Source organism: Numenius arquata, chromosome 4 (assembly GCF_964106895.1).
Source record: "Numenius arquata chromosome 4, bNumArq3.hap1.1, whole genome shotgun sequence".
Taxonomy (NCBI): Eukaryota; Metazoa; Chordata; class Aves; order Charadriiformes; family Scolopacidae; genus Numenius; species Numenius arquata.
In genome coordinates this window covers 14,741,504-14,754,856 of record NC_133579.1, presented here as the reverse complement: position 1 = coordinate 14,754,856, position 13,353 = coordinate 14,741,504, and the positions used below count along the sequence as shown (strand labels likewise).

Here is a 13,353-nt window from a genome sequence, read left to right as displayed (position 1 = left end):
TTGCAGTAGATACTGATCTCAGAGCAATATTTCAGCTGGAAAACCACATTCCAGCTCTACTCCATGGCACCTAAGGCATCAATCTCTCTTCATTTCTTTGGACCTAAGTCTGAAAATTATATCTTATATAAATTTGGATTCTTCCTTTGTGTTAGCTTTTATCTGAATTTATTCTAATGATAATACCAACCCTTACAACTGAGGTTCTGGATTGGTTTCTCAGCATCACACCCAGTACAGCCCACAAAGGCAACAAAATAGGGTGTGCTCCTTCACATCCTTTCCTAGAGTGGGTTTGAGCAACTGCTAAAGTCTGTCTGCCCTTCTGGAAGGGTGCTCCTTCAGCAACCAGTCAATGCCCACCTGGTGTGCAGCAGCGGAGAGACTGCTTGAGCCTCACATGTCACCCAGCAAGCTGTTAACTAGTCACCAAGTGCTAAATAAACTTGCAAAAGAGCCTGGCTGTATTTTAATCTGTTGACGCTAAATGTAATCATTGTATCTTTCTGTCTCCAGTCAACCTGCAAACCATCACTTCCATCTTTCTCACAATAACCAGGCCCTCAGCATTCATGAATACTTGGAGGACATCACTGGAGTTCAGCCTATCCTGAACCTTTCGGACTGATTGTATCATTTCTTCCATCCTGTTAAGCAGTGACAGAGTGTCCCTTTGCCTCAGGTTACTATTTGGCAACATTAAATCAATTATTGGAAAACCCTGATTCACAGATCTCAGGAAAATATATATAACCACTTCCTATGTGTAAAATCTTACAAAACTCTTTAAGGCTGAAAAAGTACTACTCTCTTTTTGTATCAAAGTATTTGCATTTTTTAAAAAATTACTCCTAATCTTAAACATTCATTCTTACAAAGAAACACTTTAAAGAAATTTCTATTAAAAAAAAAATAATCTTTCACAAGACAGCCCAATGTCTCCAGGGAATTTCCTGTTCAGAAAAAAAAAATTAATAGCTTCCTTAATTAAAATAACACAGTGAAGAATTCATGGCTAAATTTAATTTTCTTTAAAGCACACTGTTTTACATTCCTTTTACTGAAATAAAAATGCTCTATTACATTATTCTATATTAAACATAACAGGAAAAAAAAAAAGTTGAGTCAATGCCCAGCATACATTTTAACAGTAGTTATGAAAAAAACTCTACCTATACTGCTATACTGTAAGGAAGTAGACCAAATTAAATTAAGCAATCTTTGCACATAGCCTCTGCTAAAGTCAACTGGTACATACAAAAGGATAAACTGGGAAAAGTGTCTGTACTGGAAACCAAAACTAAATCCCTATACCAGAATGCCCCTCCTTAATTTTGATATTATAAAGAAATGGGGGGAAAAGCCTGAGAGATGCTAAGATAAGGAAAACCAACAAAGAAAATCAACCAAAACAATGCTTTGAGAAATCCTGCTAAGCTTAGTTACAAGGGTTTGCATACTGAAATCAAAAGCAAATTGGCTCCCTTCAGTACCTGCGTAAGGAAGAGACAGCTTGGTTGGTTAGTATTATTGCCAAAGTGACATATCTATTGATAGAGGAGCTGTGCTACACGGATGCAACCCACAGACCCGTTTCGAAGGTGCAAAAGGAAGGTCTGTGGTGAGAGTTTTACAGCGGGGTAGGCTTCACTTACTATTAGATTGCTGATGTGAAAAAGAAAGGCTTTGAATAGAGTGAATGGTCTGTAAGCATTTTAGCATTACTTGTGAAAAGATAATTCTAATTTCTCAGCTATTATTGGCTGCAAGTATTCCCTGTTGTAATTATGGAATAATAGCTGAGAACTTGATTGTAACCAACAGTTAGTAGTTTGTTGCTAACAAGGCAAACATGACAAACAATTTTGAGGCAATTATTGTCATTACAAGCCACACTCAATTGTTCAAGGCAAGCATAATAGAAAGTGACAGTTGTGCAGCTGGGAGGGTGGTGCGGGAAACAGGATTGTTCTCTCGTTGCAGCAGACCAGTCAGACTCTAGCAGAGAGTCTGCTCAATGCATAATTCATGTTTAATAATATTTTAGTCTCTAAAGCAAATTACAGTATAAGATAAAAAACAAACAAAGAGATGTCAAAAAAAAGAACACAAGTTATAAAAAGATGAGAGAAGACACACAGAAGTAAAATAGAGCAGAGGGGAGACATTCAGCACAGCCAACTCACAAGATTCACGCAACTAGCAAATGAAAATACAGTAACTCTACACATGAATAGAGACAACTGTAAAAGTAACCCATTTGCTGCACTTCAGTGAGAGGGACGCTCATGTTCAAATCCTGTTTTGAGACCCTTGCCTGATTAGGCAGGTCCACTGAGGTAGTGAAGTACTGGCCTCACCTATGCCTTCACTTAATGACATTAATCTGGAGGGAGGAAGGAGGGCTTTCCATGAAGAGACACTGATGATTAATTCTTATCAAATCTGAGTTGTATAGAAAGTTAAAGGAAGATTTGCATCTATCGTACAATAGAAGTGCCTCATATATCAGCTCCATATTCTGATGACAATGCACATACCAGCTGCCTCGTCAGCAGCCAGCACATTAGAATACTTGATTTGCTGAAAATTCCACCCAGCTTTTCTTAATGATGCTAAGGACTGAACGTTTCTAATGCTGCTGCACTAACATTTCAAGCTCTTGCCCAGGGTCAGTACAATGAATTATCACGGACTTCATAACACTGCTCAAGAGTCATTACAGTGTCACTCGTAGTACCTTTTGCACTGATGTGGCATCACCTCTAAAGAAGCTCTTAAAACACCAGTGGAACTAGATTTCCACAATTGTCTGGCTTTCAGTTCTTGTTTTAGTAATTTTTTCCTCTTTCTTATATGCATTGGTTTGTGCAAATAATACTACATCAAAGCAAATCTGATGGACCAAATCACCCCAGGTATAGCTCCACTGAAGCAAAATAATACTAGTACTATATGCCAGGTTCTCAGGTCCACTTTAACCCTCTTTAGGTGAAGATGATACTAATTTTCTCAGTTAGAGCAATATATTATAACTAACCCCCCCGTCTAAAGAAACCTTTATGATTTTGACGTGTAAAATAACACTTCAGTGAAGCCCATAAACTTACTCAGAAATATGCATATGTGGCTGTGCTGTGTTTCGATTTATTCAGTAATGAAGCTGGTGCTTGCAAGAGGTGGCAGATCAACAGCTGCAGAGGCTGGAGACCTTTGCTTATCCTCAAAACAGACTGCTGTGCAGCCAAAGCAGAGACCTTCCTCATCCCCTCTTGCCAGCTTGTCTCAGCCCTCGTCTTCAGGACACGGTAGTTGCCCTCATTCAGCCTCTGCTCTATCTCCCAGAATAGGGGGAAGGTAAAAGCTGTTCATGCAGATGGGCTTTCCTCTTCAGGGAAATTAGAGCAAGATCACAAAAGACTCTGCATCAGGTGCTGTATAGCCCGCATTGCCTGGATGTTACTGTACTCTTCCACCACCATGAGACAGGCAAGTATCTTAGATCTCTTTCAGAAAAATAGTATTTATTGTACTGTTTTACCTTTAGTCATAAGAATTGAGATTTTTGGGATTAGTGCCCAAAATTTTACAAGTTTCACTGGCTCAAGCAAGACTGGAAGGTCTGAATATACCACAAAATTCAGTCAGCTCTCCTGGCCCTAGCTTGAATGTAATTTTAATGGTCTGCCATTTCACAAAAATAAAAAAAGTAAAGCAGTAATTGTTTTTCTATAGTCTTTGTAAGCTAACAGTGCTACCTCCTTCATTCTTAATCAGCCCAAACCCTCACTATTAAGTGAAAATCACCTTTGGCTTTAGAGTAAAATGCTTATTAACTTTGCGTGTCCAATGTCTTGTATAATGTATAAGCTTAATAAGGAACTTTTACAGCATTATAGCTGTGTTAGTATAGATCTACAAATTGCAAACAAAACCAGTCAAGCCACAGAAAATCCCCAAAATGAAAAGGCTTTCTAAAAGTATAGGAGGTTGCATGTAGGAAAAATAGCAGGCTGCTTTTTATTTTACTTTTAATATTGTTGTTAAAGCTTTATGACTTCATGTGGTAATTTCACTCCCTTCCATATACCACAGAAATGTCAGGTGCTTTGTTTTGAAGCCTAAAGTCAAGCTTTGAAGTAAAAGACGCCCAAACTCTGCAAATATTTCAGCTAATCTTTAGTGGGTCTTTACTGAAGTCAAGAGAACTTAGACCTCATACCAAACAAGCATATTTGTAAAACCTTTCAGTGCTTGAACAGAAATTAAAGGCAAAATATTCATTAATGTAAATTAATTTTGTAAATTAACGTGAAAACATTTCCACTGAAAATTCTTAATTAGCAGCAAATGGTTGTTATGGGTTTAGTGCTGGGAATCATCTGCTCTCATATTGTTTTTTTTAACGCTCGCTTTGCTCAACATCAAGTGCAGGGCCAAAACATAAGCAACAGCAGAGACCATTTACTCCAATACGCTCCTTCACTCATCTGTCTTCCCTTTGGCCTGCAGTTCATTTTCAAACCCATACATCTCACTTAAATCACTTTGTAGAAAAAGAAAATTCAATATTTTAAGACAGGGGGTCCAGGTTTTAGTGGAATAAAGAGAAACGCAGAAAGAAGTATGCCAATGCAACCAGTTGAGAATGGGAAGATGGATTAAACATTTGTCTTGGACTCAGTTCAGAAAGAACAAACCAATGGCAAGCACAGATATAGCAAACTGCACCCTTGCAGACACACAATTTTGACAACTTAATTAGCTGATGTTACTTGTTTCAGGTGAAGCTGTTGAGTAAAGATTATACCTTTGATGCAGAAAAACAGTATTTAGATGACTGACTCCAACAGTTGTATCTACCACGAACACCAAATGAATTAAGGGAACAGTTAATGGGAACAACCACATCTCCTACACCTCTATTGTGGAAAGCCTGGAGACTTCAACATCCCACGGAAAGAGAACCGGCACCATCCAAATGACCACAAACTATTTGAAGGCTTTTGCCCATTGCATTACAGTATTATTGCTCAATTTTCTATAAATTGCAAAAAAATACAATCAGGAAAAGCTTATTAGTAATCTCCATGTCTAAGAAGATAGCACAAGCCCTGTCAAAGGTTGAATCGTCACAGCTGGCTGCGATAAACAGTCTCCATATAGCATCTGTGAGGGGGAGTTCTGTACATGTAACTATCATTTTCTAAAAACTAGACTGAAGAGAACATAGTCCTTCCACCCAAATTCAGACAAAGCAATTATATGTTTTGGTGTACCTCAGTACAGTGAGAAATACTGAAAATAAATTAATTCTGCATCTTATACTGAGTTACAGTCAAATAGTCTCATCCCTGATTTTTATTTGATAGCTCACATAGTGAAAACCAAAAAAAAAAAATTCAACATGAAATTGATACCTAACTCTTGTCACTTCTAGAGCTGTGCATGTTCTTAACTTCCTCTAATCAAAGCATCCCCCTACACCTCTCTCATGTCTTGGTAACTAATGAACACCACAGCAAAGGAGCAAACACACTCAGCTGTTCTGCACAGGGCTCCAGCTAACAGGCAAGGGCGACAAGAATCCCATTTTCCCACAGGGTACAAGCTCTTGTTGCATCTCTGACAGACCTATCCAGAGGCCAGCTTTTACTACATTTTTTTTTTTTTTTGTACAGGTTGAAGTACTAATTGAAAAAAAAAAAAAAATGACAAGTTCCTTCATTTCTAACTCAGTTTGCAAACCTTGCCTGCTGTCTGTGGTCTAAGACAAGGGCAAAAGGGTTTGATCCAGCAACATCAGAGTCCCTAGAACGTTATTGGGAAAAAGGAGAATTGAAGACAGCTCTCATGCAGGAGCTTTACCTGCAGATGAGTGGTATGGAGGGCTTGCTCCAAAGAACCCACTTAGGACAAGGGAGCTGCAGCGTGTATAGGGAAGCAAGAAAATAGGGTCAAGCAAGCGAAGAGGGTGCAAAACTGAAAGCAACACACCAGCTATTTGCAGCCCTATTATCCAGCTGGCTGCCAGGGAAAGCAGCTCTGAGGCACTGGTAACCAGATAGCCTTACCCCATTCCCAGCTGGGGAATGAATCGATTGCAAATTAAAGCTCCTTTCCTTTTCTAACTCCCCAGGGAAGAGCAGCAGCCCTTTTCCAACTCCTCCCCCATAGTTGCAGCAGCCCCGCAGGTGCTCAGGATGCTATTTTCAGCCATTCACCAGCAGGTGTGACTCAAGGCCCTGTTATTTAAAAGCATACAAAGGCTAATTTAAAGTTGAAACTGTCCTTCATAGTATTGTGGCAACTTCAGTACTATGGATACAATTCACCAACTCTTCCCACTTTTCATTTCTTCCTCAATTCCCTGTTCCCTTTCAACCTAATATGCTTTACACAAGGAATCTTATGAAGCCTCAGTACCTTTGCGAGCTCAGGACTTTTGTGCAGTACCAGCACCCATCTACTGTGAGTGCACACACACCTTCCCTCTCTGTGCCCTCGTTCTCAGCATTTTTCCTACCTACCGTGACATTTCTGGGTGAAGAACTCTATTGCTTTTAGCTGATAATGTGGGTTGCTCTGATATTTGTCTTTATTCTATTTAGGTTCAAACACCCTAACCATGAGAAACAGAAAACACGGAGTACTAGACTGGAAGACACTGAGAAACCTCAGGTTAAATTTTCTAGTATGAGCTCTGCAGTGGAGTCCCAAAGCCAAATGCATGTCTAAATATAATGCAGCCCCAAGGGAACAGGGTATGAACGCATCTTATTCCTTTTATGTTTATAGTGTCAGCGTTCCACTATGCTCTGATAAACTGAACTGGAAGAGAAACTTCCATCTATCTCTCAGTGGCATGGCCCAGCTCACTATTACGTTCCTCTGGGTACACAGACTCAGTTTATACCCTAGTACCAAATCAGTTAATCTTAATCACTTTTTTTTTTGGGGGGGGGGTGTTGTTGTTTGTTTGGTTTTGTGTTGTGTTTTTTTGTTTGTTTGTGTGGTTTTGTTTTGTTTTTTTTTTTTTAATGTGGTTGGACTCGATGATCTCAAAGGTCCCTTCCAACCACTAAGATTCTGTGATTCTGTGAAAATACATGGAAAAAAAAAAAAAAAAAAAACCAATAGATGTTTAATATTCTCATGCCACCTCATATGGAAAGCCAGGTAAGCAAAGTGCTAGAACACATCACCTTTAGGTACACTGGAGCTGTCACTAGTCCACCTCAGGCAGCAGTTTTATCAATGATTCCCATTAGCAACTCATTCTCTCAAAGATGGCATGCTTCAGGCAGCAGAAGACCTCTGCTGTCCCATTCCACCACAGACACCATTCCCAACTATGTGTGCACAGGCAACCTTATGCAGCAGCAGGTTTTCACCTGCCAGAATGCAGCAAAGACATTTCAGATGATCCAAATGCCAAGTGCCTTTATCTGTAGACTGAACATGGTGGCTGACATAAACTCTCATGGACATATAGAATGTTTGAGGGAAGGGGCAGGAAGCACTTTAGACACACATGTTCGTGCTTTGGTTATGATTTTTGTGTGCGTGTGCTATAATTAAGTGTTAAATTTTACAGTGAAGGCTGTGATGGCAAAAGGGATCATACTGTCAAGTCCACTTAAGTTCCTTTTTGTCTTCCCTCCTTCCTGTTCCCACTTCCATCCCTCTATCCCTGTGTTCATTATTTTCTTCCAATCTTCTTTTTTCCTGCCCTCCTTCTCTAACGTCTTTCAGTTCCTCCTTCAGCCTCTTCTCCCATATCTGAAAAAAGTAGTGTTGCTGCTATAACTAGCCACACTCAGGTTTGCTACCTGACAACAGCTAGCACAGGAAACCTATGAAGCAGGAAGAGCTACTATTTCAAATCTATGGGTAGATGCTTCAGCCAGAAGATGCAACAAAAAATAGGATTGCCTTAGGAAGGTGAGCAAGTACCATCTGGGAGGAAAGGAAAGAAAGCAGAGATTTAAAGCAATTCTGTAAGATCACACTACCTGCAGTTCAAAGACCACAGTGCATTTATTTCCCATACATTTTAAATAGCAAGTGACAAATTTGTAGCATTTTATCATTCGTACCTATGTTCTAATATGATTAGATGTGGCACATGAATCTGGTCGTGGTAGGTATTAAGACATGTATCACATGCATTTCTTCATAGGTTACTCTACTGAGCTATAATTTTTATTTCAGATATATACACGTACACAATTACTATTAAGAAATGTCCTGTATATGTGAAACAGATTGAATATATAGGTAAGCAAAAACCTCTAAAGCACAGTTTTGCACTGAAAGCCAGATACATAACAACGGCACCTTCCAAAGTATCCCTGAAAACTCTAACTTAGCGTCTTATTATAATATATTATCCCTGAAAAGTCAAACTTCAACAGGAAAGTGAACTGGCTTTTCTTACACCTTGTGCATCAGAACTGCACCTTTATTTCTATCTATGTATGTTCCCTAAAGTCAAAAGTTGCTAAAATTTTGTGATAGCTTGAGGAACTCTCAGACAAAAGGCAGCTGTGGTTAGAATCTGGCCTACCAAATTATCATAGACAACCTCCTCCTTTAGTTGTCCAGAGAGCAACACAGCAGAAGGTCCTACCCACCACCAGATCCCATCAGCCACTACGCAGCACACCCATTCTCACCTAAATAGCTTACCAGCTAGCGATTGACTATGATGCATAAAGTGGAAAGAATCCAGCTTAACTGTCAAATGCTATATATTTAGTGTTCAGGAGAAATATAAGAAGCACTTCTGAATTGGCACACATGATCAGGAAATTATGGAGTAACAAGTACAGAATACCAATGTGTTGTTTCCAATAGTGATAGAATAGACATGCACTTTGGGTGTTCCGCATTCACGTGCCACTCGTGAGCCACTGTAGCAGTCTGCAGTGGACAGGCTTTTTGTGAGCTCCATAGCCAAGGAGAAAGTTCATTCCAAACCAGTTCTATCTAACTTGTTCTATAACAAGGGCTGAAATCAAAGAGTATACATCGATGTATCTTCTATGCAAAGTAAAACTTCCATCTCTTTCACCAATAAATAAGCTTTGTGTTGTAACTATCCTAGAAATAATTAACATGCAAATTTACAATGCTGCTCATTCTGTCTTCTTTACTTTTACCTCTATTTCCCTATCAGAGTTTGTCTTTTTCATCCTTTCTTCTGAATATCACATCCCAATTCCTAGCTCTCAAATCATGCTTCTGTCACACCCCTCTCCCTCATTTCAACCAGTAAAAACAACTTCAGTAACCTTCTGGTTTGCTGAGAAAGGTTTGAGTTTCATTTCTTTTTTATGTCTGTGTATGGTCACGCTACATATATAAAAATAGTAAAATAATAATACTTGACATGTAGTGGTCTAAGCACTCACCTGTTGCCTAAGCAACAAATAAATTAACCTGCAAAAAAACCCACCAACTTCATCCTCTTCATGCTGAGACATAGGGAACATACATTTCAAATTACCTAATGAAACACAATATGAAAAAAAGGACACAGCAGGTACTAAATGAAGGCACAGAATGGGAAAAAGACAAGGCAATACCACATTTTCTGTAGGAAACGAGAGCCTTACCATCCTGCTGGCCCTGGAGGTTCTGAGGACTTTGCATTCTCTCCTCCAGATTTGAGCTGAGGTCAGAATTCACAGCTGACATCCTAGTCGAGTCACTCATATCAAACTCATCACTTTCTATAGAGCTTTCATCCTGAAAACACAATGTTTCAGAGACGTGTCAGAAAACATTGTACGTTGTTCACATTATTAAGTGCAATTCACTTGTTCCCATTTGTTTCACTCGCACCTGGTGGGGAGTGTAATCATGCTAGATCTTTCTGTATATAAGCAAACAAGCCAAGCACATAAAGAAAAGCAAGGACAACATGGTGTTTATGTGATAAGATAATCTGACAAACACAATTTGTTCAACTATGAGGATACTCCATTACCACACTCTGTTTCCATAGTATTTTGCAAAAGAGGGCTAGTAACTGGAGACCCCATACCAAGTCCTTGTTGTTCAAATTTGGTTGAGGAGAGCACTCCACATTCCCTGCCTGAATCTTCTACCTTTACAAAGCAAGGTTGGTAACCCCATGATGACCACTCACGGTAAGATATTTCCAAATGGCAACTTGACCTAATAAGAATCCACGACCAAATTCTCTTGACATGATGTCACCCTTACACTGTTACTGTGCTTAAAGAAGCATCTGTGAAAATTATAAAGCTTATAAGAGTTCTGAGTATGTTCAAATGACAGTCAATGGCAAACCAAAGTAATATAACCACATGAGAATCACTTCAAATTTATTCTGCCTTATATATCTTTAATATGACTCATCCATCAAGTCTAATTACATAGCATCTACTAGGGATGACAGCAGAGGGCAAAAAGTAAAAGTCCCGATCAAATATTTTGTACCCATTTATAAAAACAAAACAGTTTTGGACCTAGTCCACAAAAGTTCACGTACATGTTTAACATCACTTGTTTCAGTCCCACTGAAGTTCACGCGCCCACTCATGGATTAAAAATTAAGCATCCACAAGTCTTGCTCTGTAAGCTGCTGAGGCAACATCCAAGCCTAAGGTGATATATTTTCAGTAACAACTTCTCTGAGATAATTACTCCAGTTATGAATAAAAGCATTTTAAAGAACATAGAGAAAAATATGGCAAATAATTTTGTATCCCCCAAAGACCAGTTTAAAACACTTTTCCAATTAATATAATTTATTTTTTTAACAAAAACAAAACTGACAGGATCTGACTATTTTTCTGGGTTGTTCACCAGAATTGACCTAGTAAAATAGCCATCTTTAGAATATGATTTGCTGTGTACTTGTTATGAACTGGTTTCTACAGATACTAATATAGCTGCTTTCTTCTTTCTGAGTGCTTAGTGCTTAAATCTACTCCTCTCTTGGGTGTCAATGATGTTTCTCGCTTGCACGGGCATTTCTCTCATTTTCAAAAGGTAAGTTCCCTGCAATCACGACTCTTGTTAAACTGGGATGAAGTACTGCCAAATGCCATTCAGGAGTGAGAGTGGGACAACACACAAGGCAATGCTGTTCTGCGCTGCCACACCAGGGCAACGACAAATAATAAAACAAACATACCTTGTTCTCAAAGTTTTGTAAAAAACTACATGGAAGAGTGAGGACTTTTCTAGCGGGTACCTGCCTGCCTTGCCCAGGTAAGGCGGGAGCACCCCAGCTGCAGCAGCAGCAAATACCCAAGCACTGCTCTCACACAAGAACTGTGGTAGCCAGTAGCCTCCTGCCCAGACAGTTGGGGCTGAGGCACACGCCAACCTGCTTCTGAGGTTTAGGGAAAAAACGCGCTGCTTATTCAAAGAGCAAGATCAGAACACAGACTCCTCCAGACCTTCTGGAATACTGTGCCTCTGTTAAGGCACAGTGGTATTTCTCATTGAATCCTGCAGGAACCAGCAAGCAGTAGCTTACATTTTCCAATTCTGAGGTTAGGCAATCTGTATGGGCTCCCAGAAAGGGAGCTTTGGCTATCCAACGCGTGCATAGGCATAAAACAACACACATGGGTAGCCTGTGTTTGCCTACAGCACACTGTGGAACATCTCCACCTCAAACTCTCCCCAAACTGTGTAAACATTTATCGGAATCTGGGCAGATACACAGTCACAGGGAGAAGTGCTGGGAGCTGCTGGTATCTTTGTATCAGTTGCAGCACAGCTGTAAACTCCCACACAGTGATGAGCTCTCCTCTTAGATGCAGTCTGATTCCCTCTCAATGATGGCCTCAGTTTAAAAATGATCAACTGACGATGAGAGAATTAAGAATTTTTCAGTCACTGTGCCTGCTAGTTGTGGGATCCAAGTTTACTCCTCTCTCAATTCCACCCCTCCACAAGAATACAGACACCATTGATGAAACCTTGGAAAGAGAGCCTTCCTACAAACCCAAGCATGTTTTTTAAGTGCATTGAATAATTTGAATGCATGCACCAAAAATCTTCCTGTTTTGCACTACACCATTTTCATTGCCATTTTGCTCTCAGTGCAACAAATGTATAGCCCAAAGGAAAAAGAAATTCTTAGCAAAACTCTGCCCTGGGAAAAGATGTAAAGACTATCTTGAGAACTTTCCTTGTGTCCACTCTGCCCTGACAAAGACATTAGTACCAAAACCTGTCCAAAATCACTTTTATCTTCATAAATGCAGTGCTACAAACATTTAATACACAGTAACATTAGAGCTGCAAAACCAAGCTGGGCAGGGAGATACCAAGCAATGGTGCTTCCTGCTGCCACTATATCATCTCCACTGGTTCATCTAGATTAAAAACTGGTTAAACGCAAATTTCAGTCATCAGACCAGAAAGACTACACCTAAAAATTCAGGCTGTAGAGGCATGTGGCAGGTGGCCCTGATCCAGCATGAGTGCTTGCCCCTGTTGTAGGAGGAGAAATTCTTAAAGGGAAGAAGTAGAATAAACAAGGAGTCCTTTAATTCCTGATGCTAGTGCACGGATAAAGCCTATTCTCTCCTGCTGCTTGAAACCCTGCTGCCAGATTCCTGAAAAGGGGCAACACACAGAGGGGAGATTCAATAGGAGAGAAAGATGACTAGGTTGTATTTGAGGATGAAGGACTCATAGCGGCCTTCCAGTACCTGAGGGGGGCCTACAGGAAGGCTGGGAAGGGTCTGTTTACAAAGGCCTGCAGTGACAGGACGAGGGGCAATGGCTTTAAGCTGGAGAAGGGGAGATTTAGATTGGATATTAGGAAAAAGTTCTTTACCATGAGGGTGGTGGAACACTGGAACAGGTTGCCCAGGGAGGTGGTTGAGGCCCCTTCCCTTGAGATATTCAAGGTGAAGCTCGACGAGGCCCTGGGCAACCTGGTCTAGTTGGGGGTGTCCCTGCTGACTGTGGGGAGGTCAGACTAGATGACCTTTGGAGGTCCCTTCCGGCCTGGACCAATCTATGAATCTATGACTTTTGAGTTGGGGGTCTCTCCCCACACCCTCCACAATTTAAAAGAAGGCAAAAGTGAAAAAAGGATGCTGATATTTCTAGAAGAGTGATGAAATCCTCATTCTATGGGGTGTTGAATAATTCATAAACCTTCACCAACACCCCATATCTACTTATTATGAAACCAAACCTGACTCCACAGAAGTCAGGAGTCAGTCAGGGTCTTTGACATAATCCAGCTGCTAAGACCGTTTATGAAGGCTTTCTTTATTAAAAAATATCTTGTACTCAGGCAGAAGGGCACAGCATGCAGGACTGCTTTTTGGCTAGCACATAGCTGGACTT

At 40.2% G+C, this 13,353-nt stretch overlaps 1 protein-coding gene across 4 annotated transcripts in view; it reads right to left on the bottom strand.

The window, feature by feature from the left end:
* NOL4 (nucleolar protein 4) overlaps positions 1-13,353 on the bottom strand; it is a 194,056-nt gene that overhangs the window by 132,840 nt on the left and 47,863 nt on the right. For all 4 annotated transcript variants that reach the window (XM_074146342.1, XM_074146343.1, XM_074146344.1 and 1 more), the window contains exon 5: positions 9,621-9,753. In XM_074146342.1, coding sequence (XP_074002443.1) covers positions 9,621-9,753 — 133 coding nt within the window. The remainder of the gene's footprint in view (positions 1-9,620; positions 9,754-13,353) is intronic.